Source organism: Miscanthus floridulus, chromosome 12, assembly GCF_019320115.1.
Source record: "Miscanthus floridulus cultivar M001 chromosome 12, ASM1932011v1, whole genome shotgun sequence".
NCBI lineage: Eukaryota > Viridiplantae > Streptophyta > Magnoliopsida > Poales > Poaceae > Miscanthus > Miscanthus floridulus.
Window position 1 is genome coordinate 64,111,657 of NC_089591.1, and position 15,405 is coordinate 64,127,061.

Consider the following 15,405-nt stretch of genomic DNA (forward strand, 5'->3'; position numbering starts at 1 on the left):
TTTAATGAATCAGTGATTTTAGCAATTGAGTAGCAATAAGTTTATCCACAAGCCCATAAACACATGATTAGGTAAACATGAATACTGAATAGCATAAACAGTAATCATTAGTGAGCATCTTCATCATTCATATCATTAGTGTTCATCATCTATTCTATAAATGTTCCAAGGTCACTCGTGACCGTGAGCACGGCTGATATAACAGTTTTACACTCTGCAGAGGTTGTATACTTTCACTGTGAGTCGTGATTTACCCTTTCGCCCGAGGTGATCAGCCTCTTGACCCACTACCAAGGAAGGTCGGCAGGGTTCACTATGAAGCCTTTCAAAGGTTCGTCTAACAAGTTAGGGTCATTAGATTTACTCGGCAAACAGATGTAGAGCCCCCCTTCCCGATGGCACATTGACACGCAGCCTATACACATGAGGATAGAGGCCGCACTATACTCAATTCGTCAAGCCATTCTTACGCCAATAAAGATAACCACTAACAAGCTAGAAAAGATTCTCATACTGAGCTAAAGCCAGAGCCATGTAGCCCTCACAGCTGTACTGTAAGTCCCGGATGATCACTTACAGATAAATCCTTAGGGAGAGGAATCTAGAGCACCATAAAAACAGCCCAATACTCTAGCCCCCTTGTTCCATGTTGCTAAAAAGCATCTTTTAGTGTTTATTGCATATTACATTAGTCAAGTTACAAGATCATGGTTGTAGTTGAACACTAGCATCATACTACCCAATGCAATACCCCAAAGGTGTTAAGGTACAAGATTTCAAATATCTAGGATATCCTTATTGGCAGTCAAGGTAGACGCATGCAGTATGAATTAAATGATTAAAGGTGCATAGGACAACAAGGATGATCCCATGCTATACTTGTCTTAAAACACCGATCCTTCGGTAGGCTTTAATCTTCAATGTTCTTCTTCTTGATCACCACGTATATCTCACCGACTGAGCAAAATCATAAAGCACCACACAAACATCCGTACAATCATACACGAAGTAAACAATATAACTAAATCAGAATAGTACACCAATCATAGAAAAATAAGTGAAAGAGTTTGAAACACGATTCTACGCATCGCTATGAACACACAGACGCGAAAAAGCACTCTAATCAGAGCTACGGTGGAAAAGATACAACTACCGAGAGATCTACTCATAAGACTATTAGCTTCATGTGTTTTAATTATATAAAAACATATGTAAGATATTTTATAGGTAATATAAATTAAGTCAAATTTAAGTTTGAATTATAATACTAAAGTAAAACAAATCATATTTTATTTATAAAACACCGTTGCATAATTATTAATTAAGATATGATTTAAACCATAAAATTTCAAAAATAGTAATATGGTAACCACTGTTTCTAACGCGTAGATCTCATCGCTATGAATCTAACGCAACTTGAATGGGCTTAAACAGAGTTAAAACGTAGAAGATATGATTTAAACAAGATTTCTTTTAATCGAATAGTAGATTAAATCTAATCACGAATTTTAAAAGTTGAAAACCTACATAACAGTAATATGAACACGTAGATTATGAAATTACAAACATAACGCAAGTTGAACGGGTCAAATTGGAGTTAAAACGGAGAAGTTATGGCTAAAACAAAATCAAGTGACAATTCTATAAATAAGTGAAAACGTATTTTGAATCTAAACAGACGAAAATACGCTTTCCAGAGAAGAAAACGTGTACTAAAAATACACGTTGGACCATGGGTTCTATAATTGAAAAAGGCAGGGACTCTTTAGTAAAACGACCACGCGAAGGGGTATCGGCTAACTCAGACTGTTGGATCTTGACTGGTCGGCTGAGATCGGATCGGAGGGGAGAGAGAAAAAAACTCGCTGGCCGGAACAGTGACGACGGCGAGGTGCCTGTGGTGGCGCCATGGATGAGCTCACCGGAGAAGTCGGTTTCGGTGATTCCGACTACTATCCTTTACGGGAAAAAGACAGGGAGCAAGAGGGAGACTCGGAGAACTCCATGGAGGCATCAGTTGAGGCAGTGGAGGGACGGCGACGGCGGCACGCGCTAGCTTGCGGCTCGGCTTCAATGGCGAAGTCGCGCGAGGTACTGAGAGCGGAAGAGCGAGGGGAAAACGACTTTAAAAGTTTTCTTACCTCCACACGTAGCTCGGTAGGGGATCAGGGCGGCGGTGAAGCTGTGGAGGCGTCTCGGCGGCGTCAAGCTCCACCCAGCGGGATCCAGGCGGCGGTGCTGGCTAGCTCAGGGCAAGGGAAGAGCGAGATAGGGCGTCGGGTAGGTAGCAGCGGGCACGGCATCCGATATTTAAGGGCTGGCGTGGCTTGGGGCTCACGTCATCGGCCGGGTCGTGGACGGGGCGGACACGGACTCACGGGCGGTGGAGCAGAGTCCGGCTCCGGTGCAAGCTCGTGGAGGAGATGGAGCTGACAGGGAGACCTCACCTGTCGGCGCAGGAGAGAGGGAGCGGATGCACAGCGCGGCGCTTCAGGCTGGGCTGCGCGCTGGCGTGGGGCAAAGCGGGAGTGGGCCTACGCGAGGAAGGCCGAAGGAGATGGCCCGGCGGAGGAACTAGGCCTATATGCGCTGCTGGGCTGCGGAAGGAGAGAGCAGCTGAGCTGGGCCGGCGGGAGTGGGAGCCGGGCCTAAAAAGAGAGAGAAGGAGAGGGGAGTAAAGAAACTCTTTTGCATTTTTTTCAATCCAAATGCAAATATGATCCTTCATCAAATTCAAATAAAATTTTGAATATGCTTTTCAATTCAAATAAAAATGAAAAATTTTGGTTAGTTTTCAAAAATAATTTTTAGAACTTTTGAAATACTTTGGTTTCCTAATTTTCTTTTCTTTTACTTCAAAGCCATTTTCATTTACAAAAGAAATTTTAACTGTTTTAAATTTTCAAGCAAAACCACACAATCAAATACATCAAATGCAAGAGCATGTATGCGCAAACATGTTGCTAAACCTTATGATGAATTTTAATTAAATGAAAAATTCTATTTCCTATATTTTATGAGCACAAAATTCAAAAATAAATCATTTTATACCTATTTTCAAAAGAGGTAAATTTTTGGGTGTTACACTAGCAGAGCTTGGTTGAAAATCCTTAGGTCTTGGAAGCCCAGCCCTCCGCCCCCCTTTGGCTTTGGCTTGGTGAATTTGTCCCATGCAATCCAGTGAGTTCTCCGCACTGAGGCTAATTCATTCCACCAAATTTTCCTGATGCAGCCTTCTGAGTCCATTGTTTGCCTATGGATGTGGTGTAGACGTCTAGTGAATTTTGGTATAGCCAGTAGCAGGATCTACGTGGCACGCCCGCTGCCCAGCCCCAGCGCCGGCTAGCTGATGGGGCGAGGAACAAGGAGGAGGCGTGGTCTCGAGGGGCGAGGGGTGAGGGCCGATGGAGAGGCCTGAGGGGCACCACCGCCCGCACTAGCGTGCCGCTGCGGAGGACAGAGGCGGTGTGGAGGGGTGCGGTCGAGGGGTGACTTCAGCGCTCGGGAGTTGGAGGCTTGGAGTGGGCGGCGGATTCAGTTCTTTGGTGAGCTGCGGGCTGCATTGAAGAGTCGTAGTTGCTCCCTCCATTCTAAATTACAGTTCACTTTTTTGTGTCCTAAATCAAAATTTTAAAACTTGGACCAAGTTTATAAAAAAAAAATCCACCAATATCTACATCATAACATTAGTTTCCTTAAATTCTTCATAAAATGTATTTTGATTTTGCATTCATTTAAACATGTAGATGTTACTATATATCCTTTCTTTCTAAATTTTTGTCAAAGTTAGAGAGTTTCTGTTTTGCGAGGAGAGAGAAATTTGACTTAGAACAAAAACCAAATTGAACTAGTTTCGAATGTTTATTAAGTACAATGTTATGCTTACACAGATCAAGTACCTTTCGAAATTTAAAATGCCCAATCTTTTACATCTGATGTTGCTAGTTTTTTTTATTATTACATTAATAATTGCCTCATACGTCCACTGTAGGAGTTCCAGTGATATCTGAAACATCTGAAGATGACCAAGAGCTTCTACTAAAAGTAAACATCATCAAATCCAAGATCAAGGCCAATATCGAGGGTTTGCCGAAGGTGCTTGAGAAAATAAATGAAATTGTTGCTAGGTTAACAAGATCTTAGGGTGCTGTGACTGTGAGAGCCACCCACGCCTCATCCGACACGTTGCCATCCACTGATCCAACAAAACGGAGACCAGGAAAGACTTACAACGCCTCCGAGCATCTCCGCATGACCGCATGCCGGCCAAGATCTTCCGTTCTGAATATTCTACGCTTCTAGCGTTTCTTATACTGTAAATTGTATGGTCAATTAAAGCAGAACTACTTTGCGCATCCATGGTTTCTACGATGACCAAATCAAATGGAGAAGTCAGCATTGTTTACTCAACCATATTATCAGCCCGTTCGTTTCGGCTGAATTGACTTATAAGTCATGGCTGAAAGTACTGCTGGCTGATTTGGTGTGAAAGAAAAATACTGTTCAAGCCGTGGATTATAAGCCAGATACGAGCAAATAAGCCAAAACGAACAGGCTGTATATTGGCACTCCAGATTCACCCATCATCAGTCTCTGAGACAAGAAATTTTTATCGTCGGTGTAGCAAGTTAAGTAGCAGGAATAATTAATTTCTTGAAGCAAACGTCGTGCCAGCTATCAAGTGGATTGAGTTCGGGGTTGCCGATTGGCCTGCGATGCTCAGTTCGGTTGGCTGATAAGTTATGGCTAAAAGTACTGTTTACTGATTTATTGTAAGAGAAAAAATATTATTTATTAGGCTGAAAAAGTACGGTTTATAAGCGAACAGGGCGAAGAAAGGTATGAGAGGATATTTGGGACGCAGTATTCATATCCACCGTTCACTGCAAGGTGTCACAAGCTCACGACACTGTAAACTGCAGTGCATAGCAGGGCAGCTGAATGAAACCCCAAAAAAACTCTGCGGTGCAGAGGGCATGCTCCATGCATCAGCAGTTCAGCATCACGAGCGTGAGCATCAGAGGCTCAGAGCATTCGCACAATGATCCGAGATGGCTATTTCAGTGGGGGCTCGAGGCTCAGAGGCTCAGAGCATTCGCACAGAGCATGCCGTCCACAGAATGATATGACAACTTATATAAGTTAAAGTCTAATTTTGACTAAATTTATAATGAACAGTATTAACATTTATGTTTTCAACTAGATTTATTATAAAAATTATTATATAATTAATTTAATGATACTTATCTTATACAATATTGTTTTATGAAACTTTTGTCAAATTTTAAATTATTTGACTCTTTAAAAATTGAGAATTGTACCTTTTTTGTGGAGGCCTGGAGGGAGTGAGCTAATAGGCTGAAAGCCCGTTGCCATTTCTGGGCATCCCTAATCTACACGCACGCTCGTGCGGTGCAGTGGTGCCTACCGGCTAGCTAATGAGTAACGAGAGAGCCCGGCACCCGGCAGCCCTTGTCGCCGTCGACGCGATGTGCGGCCTCTTTCCGCCTCATTGAGCTAGAACTCAGGCCACAGGCTACGGAGGCTACCGCCTATCACGGAAAGGGAAAAAAAGCCTTCGCGTCGCGGGCGCTGCGACTGCGTCCAGCGTGCGTCGCTGATGCCCAGTGTCACCGACACTTGGCCGGCGTGTACCGCCAGCACGGATACGGATGCATGATGCACTGCATGGTCCAGATCTCATCATCGACGCGACGACGACGGTGACGAGAAAGATCAAAGATCGCTGCTTGGTGCAGGCAGCAAGCGACGTGCTGGACGTTCGAGCCTGCGTGCTCTGGCTTGTAGCAGGGACAGGGCTGGACCGTGCCGCGCCGTGCCTTGCGACCTTGCCCCTGCCTGCAAGGAAGCGACGGCCCGGTTCGTGGGGCACGATGACACGGCACGCACGACACGCGAAGATTTTATCCTCCCACGATCTCTCAGCACCAATCATCATCGGCTCGGCAACGGCGAGGGCCTGGGCATCGAACGGACCCAGCACTGCGCTCCTCTCCTGCGATGTGGGCCCCGGGCCCCTCAGGAAATAGGCCTGCCAGGCCAAGCCTGTTCCTGCCCTGCCCTGCGCTGTGCGCCGAGCACGGGCCGCGCCGCGCTGGCGCTGCTGCGTCAAAGCATCGAGTGCAACAATGCCTGAACGCTACCCAGGTGAAGGGCGAGAGCACGGGAAAGACGCAACCTTACCAGACCCAACGGCAGGTCCAGACATCCGACATCCAACGATCCGGCGCGCGCAGCGAGATGACAACAAAAACCCGGCGGTCCTCCGGCCGATCCGATCAAAGAAACTCCGCCGTTCCGCGCGGTTTTTTTTTTTTTTTTTTTTTTTTTTTTTTGCCGCGCGCCTTTTGCCGTCGTGACGCCAAGGCAACACAGGCATTCCCCGAGCCAGCCGGGAGACGGGCTTTGCGCCTGTGCGGCGGAGGACGAGTCCAGCAGCACGTTCGCTTGTTGGTTTCAGCCAGCCCAAACCAGGTAGCCAACAGTGTTTTCCTCTCACAACAAACCAACACCAGCTAGCCCAAACCAGCCTAGAAACCAACCAGCGAACAGGCCGCAGAGTCCCGTGACTGCACAGGGGAGGGGAAGATCGCCGGGACGAATCGGTGACCGGTGGGAGGTGACAGATGAGATGAAAATCATGTTGAGCAACAGTGCTGTGGATGTTCCGCTGGACTTATACGCTCGTGAATTATAAGCTGAAAACAGTATTTTTCTCTTCACATCAAACTAACCAATAATAAATAATCTATGATCATTTACGATGAAAACGAACATGCTGATGGTCCTTCGCGTGCAGGGGAGATTGGGAGAACGAGAGGACCGGATGGTGCCAGCTCCACCATTTGTACAGGTGCAGCAACATTTGCGCTCCATGTAGGCGTGGACGCGCGCCATGCTGCCCGCGCGCGCTCTGCCGGTCTGCGTCTCTGCCCATGCCCTCCCCTCTGGGCTCCCGGCCCTCCCGCCCCGGGAGAGGTGGGGGGTCCCTCGCTTCTGCCGCTGATGAGGACGCGTCGGCTGCGCCCGCGCATCACGAGGCGCGCGTCAGAACGTGGGCAGATGGATCCTGAGTTTTCAAAGAACTTTCGCATGAAGGGTCGTTTTGGAAAGGTGCAGTGATGTTTTTTTTTCCCTCCTGACAGTGTAGAAAGTTTTATACACGCGCCGCAGTGGGTCTTGGGAGTACTCCTACGTTCACTGATCACTGCAGAGTGGCTACGACACTCCGTGGTTTTAAACTGGCGATAAGTATGGCCTTGTTTAGTTCTAAAAAGTTTTCCTAAAAGGTGCTACAGTAGCCATTACATCGAAACTTGTGATACGTGCATGGAGCATTAAATGTAGACGAAAAAAAACTAATTGTACAGTTTGGTTGGAAATCGCGAGACGAACGTTTTGAGCCTAATTAGTCCATGATGGAATACTAATTGTCAAATAAAAATGAAAGTGTTACGGTAGCCAAATTTCCAAATTTCGTCAAACTAAATAAGGCCTAGGAGATCTTGGTAGGCCGAGTGATTTGGAGCCCTAAAATGCAGGTCTTGCTGCTGTGAACTTTTTTAAAGCGCTGCTACCTTGATGTACAAGTTGTAGTACAATGCACTGCGGAGAGGAGGACGAACATGTTGTCTTGTTAGAGATGAAAGCAAGCCCCCATTACTCTAGCCCCTGCCCGGTGAATCGTTGGGATCAGCGACGCCGACCCAGAGGAGCAGTGGGGCGCTTTAAAAGAATTCAAGAGTCGGTCGGCGCTCGGCTCGACTCCTCGCTCCTCGGCTCAAGTAAAGACAGCAGCGATCAGGGCAAGCGGGCAGGCAGCTTTAGCTCACACACCCCACAGCCTGGTGACCTCCAGAGTGTCATGCAGAGGAGGTGCAGTGCAGATGCAAATGCAATGCACGCAGCACGCGCCAGGCAAAGCCCAGCGACTCAGCGAGCGAGGAAGGAGTGAGGGGTTTGCAACACCGGGACGGGAGGGAAAGGTAGGACTATGGAGCAAGAGGGGTGGCATGGCAGCTTAAACAAATGCTGCTGCTACCCAAGACTCGCCATCACCCTTTGCTTAAAGAAAAGGAGCTGTCAGCCTCATGATCGGATAGCACGTTCTCATGCAGTTTGTTTACTCTCACGGAGGAGCCTATTAACAAAAATATATAGAGAGTATTTTTTGCGTCGGCAGACGGGCGGGGGGGGTGGGGGGGGGGGGGGGGGGGGGGGCTAAGGCCATGTTTAGATTTCAAAAAATTTCACCCCGAAGTATCACATCAAATATTGCGACACATGCATGGAGTATTAAATATAGATGAAAAAAAACTAATTGCACAGTTAGGTGAGAAATCGCGGGACGAAACTTTCGAACCTAATTATTCTATAATTAGACACTAATTACCAAATAGGCGCTACAGTAGCCAAACCCATCACACCTGTAACATGGAGCCTTTAGCGTTTTTTTTTCAAATCCTAGATTTGTTTGCAAGCTTCAAGAGAAAACAAACAGCCAGCAGCAGCTTCTGCTGAAACTGACGCTAGACTGGTGGTGCCAGCAGGGAGAGCGAGTGGGAGTTCTTTAAGCCGCGAGACCGGGCCAATCAGAGCGCAGGAGATCACGAACGCATGCAGGCCAGGGGGAGGGGACACGGGCCATGTGAGCGAGGGAGGTCAAGCCCACGAGATAATCATCGGAAATAAAGGCGCGGCTGTACTGTAACCTGCCGATGCCCCCAATTAATCGCGAACAGGGCGCGGTACAGCGCAAGTGCGAAGTATTTATGGGCGAAGGGACAGCGGTTGGACCACACGGCCAGTGCCCAGTGGGGGGATGGCCGCCGCCGCGCGCCCGCCACTCGATCGCGGGTGTTCCGGTTGCCGCCCGCCGTCCCGCTGGTCCGGAGAGCGGGCGGGCCCCTAGATTTGTACGCAGACGCTACAGCTGAACCAGCGCTGGTAGGCCAGGACTCGTGTCGGGAGCCGTGTGTGAAACAGATTAGGGCCTTGTTTAGATTGAAGAAAATTTCAACCCGATGAATAGTAACACTTTCGTCTTATTTGGTAAATATTGTCCAATCGTTGACCAACTAAGCTCAAAAGATTCATCTCGTGATTTCCAACTAAACTGTGCAATTAGTTATTTTTTTTACCTACATTTAATACTCCATGCAAGCATCAAAATTGATGTGATGGAGAGAGAGTGAAAAAACTTGGAACTTTGAAGCAAACTAAACAAGGCCCATCCGACATCCAACGATCCGGCGCGCGCAGCGAGATGACAACAAAAACCCGGCGGTCCTCCGGCCGATCCGATCAAAGAAACTCCGCCGTTCCGCGCGGTTTTTTTTTTTTTTTTTTTTTTTTTTTTTTTGCCGCGCGCCTTTTGCCGTCGTGACGCCAAGGCAACACAGGCATTCCCCGAGCCAGCCGGGAGACGGGCTTTGCGCCTGTGCGGCGGAGGACGAGTCCAGCAGCACGTTCGCTTGTTGGTTTCAGCCAGCCCAAACCAGGTAGCCAACAGTGTTTTCCTCTCACAACAAACCAACACCAGCTAGCCCAAACCAGCCTAGAAACCAACCAGCGAACAGGCCGCAGAGTCCCGTGACTGCACAGGGGAGGGGAAGATCGCCGGGACGAATCGGTGACCGGTGGGAGGTGACAGATGAGATGAAAATCATGTTGAGCAACAGTGCTGTGGATGTTCCGCTGGACTTATACGATCGTGAATTATAAGCTAAAACAGTATTTTCCTTTACATCAAATTAACCAGTAATAAATAATCTATGATCATTTACGATGAAACGAACAGTGCTGATGGTCCTTCGCGTGCAGGGGAGATTGGGAGAACGAGAGGACCGGATGGTGCCAGCTCCACCATTTGTACAGGTGCAGCAACATTTGCGCTCCATGTAGGCGTGGACGCGCGCCATGCTGCCCGCGCGCGCTCTGCCGGTCTGCGTCTCTGCCCATGCCCTCCCCTCTGGGCTCCCGGCCCTCCCGCCCCGGGAGAGGTGGGGGTCCCTCGCTTCTGCCGCTGATGAGGACGCGTCGGCTGCGCCCGCGCATCACGAGGCGCGCGTCAGAACGTGGGCAGATGGATCGTGAGTTTTCAAAGAACTTTCGCATGAAGGGTCGTTTTGGAAAGGTGCAGTGATGTTTTTTTTTCCCTCCTGACAGTGTAGAAAGTTTTATACACGCGCCCCAGTGGGTCTTGGGAGTACTCCTACGTTCACTGATCACTGCAGAGTGGCTACGACACTCCGTGGTTTTAAACTGGCGATAAGTATGGCCTTGTTTAGTTCTAAAAAGTGCTATAGTAGTTATCACATCGAAATTTGTGATACTTGCATGTAGCATTAAATATAGACGAAAAAAATTAATTGCACAGTTTGGTTAGAAATCACGAGACGAACGTTTTGAGCCTAATTAGTCCATGATGAAATACTAATTGCCAAATAAAAACGAAAGTGCTACGGTAGCCAAATTCCTAAATTTCGTCAAACTAAATAAGGCCTACGAGATCTTGGTAGGTTGAGTGATTTGGAGCCCTAAAATGCAGGTCTTGGCCACGTTTAGATTGAAAGTTTTTTCAACTTGATGAATAGTATCACTTTCGTTTTATTTGATAAATATTGTCCAATCGTGGATCAACTAGGCTCAAAAGATTCATCTCGTGATTTCCAACTAAACTGTGTAATTAGTTATTTTTTTATCTACATTTAATACTCCATGTAAGCGGCTAAAAATTGATGTGATGGAGAGAGAGTGAAAAAACTTGAAATTTTGAAGGAAACTAAAGAAGGCCTTGCTGCTGTGAACTTTTTTAAAGCGCTGCTACCTTGATGTACAAGTTGTAGTACAATGCACTGCGGAGAGGAGGACGAACATGTTGTCTTGTTAGAGATGAAAGCAAGCCCCCATTACTCTAGCCCCTGCCCGGTGAATCGTTGGGATCAGCGACGCCGACCCAGAGGAGCAGTGGGGCGCTTTAAAAGAATTCAAGAATCAAGAATTAAGAGTCGGTCGGCGCTCGGCTCGACTCCTCGCTCCTCGGCTCAAGTAAAGACAGCAGCGATCAGGGCAAGCCGGGCAGGCAGCTTTAGCTCACACACCCCACAGCCTGGTGACCTCCAGAGTGTCATGCAGAGGAGGTGCAGTGCAGATGCAAATGCAATGCACGCAGCACGCGCCAGGCAAAGCCCAGCGACTCAGCGAGCGAGGAAGGAGTGAGGGGTTTGCAACACCGGGACGGGAGGGAAAGGTACGACTATGGAGCAAGAGGGGTGGCATGGCAGCTTAAACAAATGCTGCTGCTACCCAAGACTCGCCATCACCCTTTGCTTAAAGAAAAGGAGCTGTCAGCCTCATGATCGGATAGCACGTTCTCATGCAGTTTGTTTACTCTCACGGAGGAGCCTATTAACAAAAATATATAGAGAGTATTTTTTGCGTCGGCAGACAGGGGGGGGGGGGGGGGGGGGGGGCGGGACGAAACTTTCGAACCTAATTATTCTATAATTAGACACTAATTACCAAATAGGCGCTACAGTAGCCAAACCCATCACACCTGTAACATGGAGCCTTTAGCGTTTTTTTTCAAATCCTAGATTTGTTTGCAAGCTTCAAGAGAAAACAACAGCCAGCAGCAGCTTCTGCTGAAACTGACGCTAGACTGGTGGTGCCAGCAGGGAGAGCGAGTGGGAGTTCTTTAAGCCGCGAGACCGGGCCAATCAGAGCGCAGGAGATCACGAACGCATGCAGGCCAGGGGGAGGGGACACGGGCCATGTGAGCGAGGGAGGTCAAGCCCACGAGATAATCATCGGAAATAAAGGCGCGGCTGTACTGTAACCTGCCGATGCCCCCAATTAATCGCGAACAGGGCGCGGTACAGCGCAAGTGCGAAGTATTTATGGGCCAAGGGACAGCGGTTGGACCACACGGCCAGTGCCCAGTGTGGGGATGGCCGCCGGCCGCGCGCCCGCCACTCGATCGCGGGTGTTCCGGTTGCCGCCCCGCCGTCCCGCGGTAGTCCCGGAGATCGGGCGGGCCCCTAGATTTGTACGCAGACGCTACACAGCACACAGCTGAGCCAGAGCCGGTAGGGCCAGGACTCGTGTCGGGAGCCGTGTGTGAAACAGATTAGGGCAAAGAACAAAGAGGGGTTTCCATTTGCGAGGGTGACAAGCATTTGACTGTGGCTCACCAGTAATGGCCATGTTTTTATCTAAACAGGCAGTGGCGTGTAGTAAGGTGTGATATGGACGACACGGCAGGCGCAAATCTGTGTCTGGGCAGAAGCAGTGTGTGATAACCAGAATACCAGATGCAAAGCAAATTGCTGTGTTTGGCAAGTGGATAGCAGGTAGCAGCGTTGGTCTCAATGGAGTGCAGGTAGGTTGCTCTCTTTTCTTTTTTTCAGGACAGATGTAACAGTTCAACCAACAACAATAGTTGAAGAGTAAATTTCCGCCATGGTATATCACAGAAAATCATCAGACAGCGAAAAAGAAGTTTTTCCAAAGCCTGTGAATGAAAAAGAAGGAAGCCGGGAGTCGCTATACACAGACCATTCCTATGTATGTGTCTCGACAAAACCATGCAATTTCCAGCTGCTTGACCGATGTCCTCAACTGCCACTTGCAAACTTCTTGCATATGAAGCATGCACTGTTTTGAATTTATACACACTAGTAAAGCTAATACGCATAAAAATAATATGAAGGACAGATAGAGGCAAAACCACCAACTCCAGCTTGTCTAGAATTCATGTTGTCCTCCACTTGAAATAGAAAAGACTTGTAGCGCCTAGCAATCTTGTCTAGAAGACTTTCAGACCATATACGTACTCCGTTTACAGGTCAGAACAAAATAGAATCGTCGTTTCGTCATGCTATATTTTCACTATTTAGCCTAGTATGGAAATTGGACAGAGAACAGAATGGCCAGGGAACCCCTAATGTTCCATACCTCAGACACAGATGTTTGGCAATTGCCAATACAATTGGCATACTTTATATTCTCCGTTTCTTTCACAGAAACAGAAAGCTCACCCTATCAGTGCGGCATGGTGCGCCGGCAGCGCGGCATGAGCGCTGACTGCACCGCAGGACTGCAGCCTGGCTGCGAGGCTGCACTGCATATATCGCACGCCGCCACGGCCACGCCGCTGTATTCAGCGGTTCAGCCATCCTCCCGCTGCACTGGGAGCCACACGTGGGATCACCGGCAGTCGAGTGCACAGTGGTTGGAAACAGAAGCCGCTCCCTCTCGCTCCCTACTACCCTATGGAGTCAGTTGCCGTCGTGGCCGTCCCGTTCCCGGCGCAGGGCCACCTGAACCAGCTGCTGCACCTGTCGCTGCAGCTCGCCGCGCGCGGGCTGCCCGTGCACTACGCGGCGCCCGCGGAGCACGTACGCCAGGCCCGCGCGCGCGTGCACGGCTGGGGCGACGACGCCCTCCGCCGCATCGACTTCCACGAGCTCGCCATCTCCGAGTACGCCTCTCCGCCGCCCGACCCCGCCGCGGCCTCGCCCTACCCTTCCCACCTCATGCCCCTGTGGGAGGCGTTCATCGCCGACGCGCCCGCCGCGCTCGCGGCGCTCCTCCGCGGGCTCTCCGCGTCCCACCGCCGCGTCGCCGTCATGTACGACGTCATCAACGCCTTCGCCGCCGAGGAGGCCGCCCGGCTGCCCAACGGCGAGGGGTTTGCGTTCCACTGCACCGCCGCGTCGTCCATCGCCTGGCACATGGACGGCGGGGCCCAGCTCCTGCGCGACGTGCACGGCCTCGAAGACCTCTCCGTCCACGCCTACGTGACGGAGGAGTTCCTCGAGTTCATCGGCAAGCGCGCAAGGTCCGCGCAGACGATCCCTTCCAGCGCCGGCGTCGTCATGAACACGTCCCGCGCGCTCGAGGGTGAGTTCATCGACTTTGTCACCCAGCAGCTGGCCGCCGCCGGCGGCAAGAAGGTCTTCTCTATCGGCCCGTTAAACCCGATGCTCGGCCCGAGCGTGGACGAGCTTGGCGAGACGCGGCACGAGTGCCTCGGTTGGCTCGACAAGCAGCCGGCTGCGTCCGTACTCTACGTTTCGTTCGGCTCGATGTCCTCTCTGCGCGGCGAGCAGATCCAGGAGCTTGCCGCGGCGCTACGCGGCAGCAACCAGCGTTTCATCTGGGTGCTGCGCGACGCCGACCGCGGCGACATATACTCCGAGTCCGGAGAGAGCCGGCACGCCAAGTTCCTGTCCGAGTTCACCAAGGAGACCGAGGGGACGGGGTTGGTGATCACCGGGTGGGCGCCGCAGCTGGAGATACTGGCGCACGGCGCCACGGCGGCGTTCCTGAGCCACTGCGGATGGAACTCGACCATGGAGAGCATGAGCCACGGGAAGCCCATCCTGGCGTGGCCCATGCACTCCGACCAACCGTGGGACGCCGAGCTTGTGTGCAAGTACCTCAAGGCAGGCTTCCTGGTGAGGCCATGCGAGAAGCACGCCGAGGTGATACCGGCGGCAGCCATACAGGCGGTGATCGAGAGGTTGATGGTCTCTGACGATGGGTTGCCCGTGCGGCAGCGGGCAACGGCGATCGGCGAGGCCGTCCGTGCGTCCGCGGCTGATGGCGGGTCATCCCGCAAGGATCTCGAAAACTTCATCGCTCACATCATAAGGTGATCTAAGAAGGCAGGATTGGAAAACGACTCAAGTGTTTGTTCCCGTTTGTGTTTTATTTTCTTCATTCAAAAGGAGAGTGATTTCTAGTTTATATACAATTATTAAAAGGGGTAGCGAGAAAGCTGGTTGTACTGAACAAATTTGAATTCCCGATATCAAACAAGCAAATACTAGTACACCACTACTCCTACCTGAAAGCGCTCGAGTGCTGACAGGTGCAGCTGCGTGCAAGACAAACTGTCCATCAAGCATGGAAATGTTCGAATTTGAGTTTGTCTGGCCTATAAGACATTGAAAATACTATGGACTGTTTTGATGGTGTGAGAAAAAAATATTGTTCGTTGAATGATAAGTTAGTTATGGCCTCGTTTGCTGGTCTAAAACTTGGCTGAAAAATACTGTTCCGACTAATTTGTTGCGAGAGAAAAACACTATTCGACTGATTTGATGAACAGTAACATGAGAGGGAATTCAGCCGGCTGGCTGGTCTGGTTCATACCAGCGAACGCAGCCATAGGAGACTTTTGTCTGACAGTGAACTGAAAAGGGTTCAATCGTCAACGTCAGCAACAGGCAAGAGTCCAATAGGAGACGTCTGACAGTGACGACCCTGAATAAAGAAGGGACTTTTGTCTAGACGAAAGTCTGTAATTCATTGTTTTAAAGATTTTGTGGGTCCATTTGAAATGTAAGAATTTCACAACCAATAAAAGTTGCTTCT

At 49.7% G+C, this 15,405-nt stretch overlaps 1 protein-coding gene and 1 pseudogene across 1 annotated transcript; both read left to right on the top strand.

The window, feature by feature from the left end:
* The window catches only part of LOC136496001 (uncharacterized), a 59,948-nt pseudogene extending 49,832 nt beyond the window's left edge, over positions 1-10,116 (top strand).
* Positions 10,117-13,150: 3,034 nt separating this feature from the next.
* Positions 13,151-14,970, top strand: LOC136497446 (putative cis-zeatin O-glucosyltransferase). Its single transcript, XM_066493242.1, has one exon. It carries the CDS (start codon positions 13,296-13,298, stop codon positions 14,682-14,684), a length of 1,389 nt encoding a protein of 462 aa, XP_066349339.1. The 5' UTR covers positions 13,151-13,295; the 3' UTR covers positions 14,685-14,970.
* The last annotated feature ends 435 nt before the right edge of the window (positions 14,971-15,405 follow it).

Coding starts and splice junctions, on each gene's coding strand:
- LOC136497446 (XM_066493242.1), top strand. CDS start 13,296: ATGGAGTCAGTTGCCGTCGTGGCCGTCCCGTTCCCGGCGCAGGGCCAC.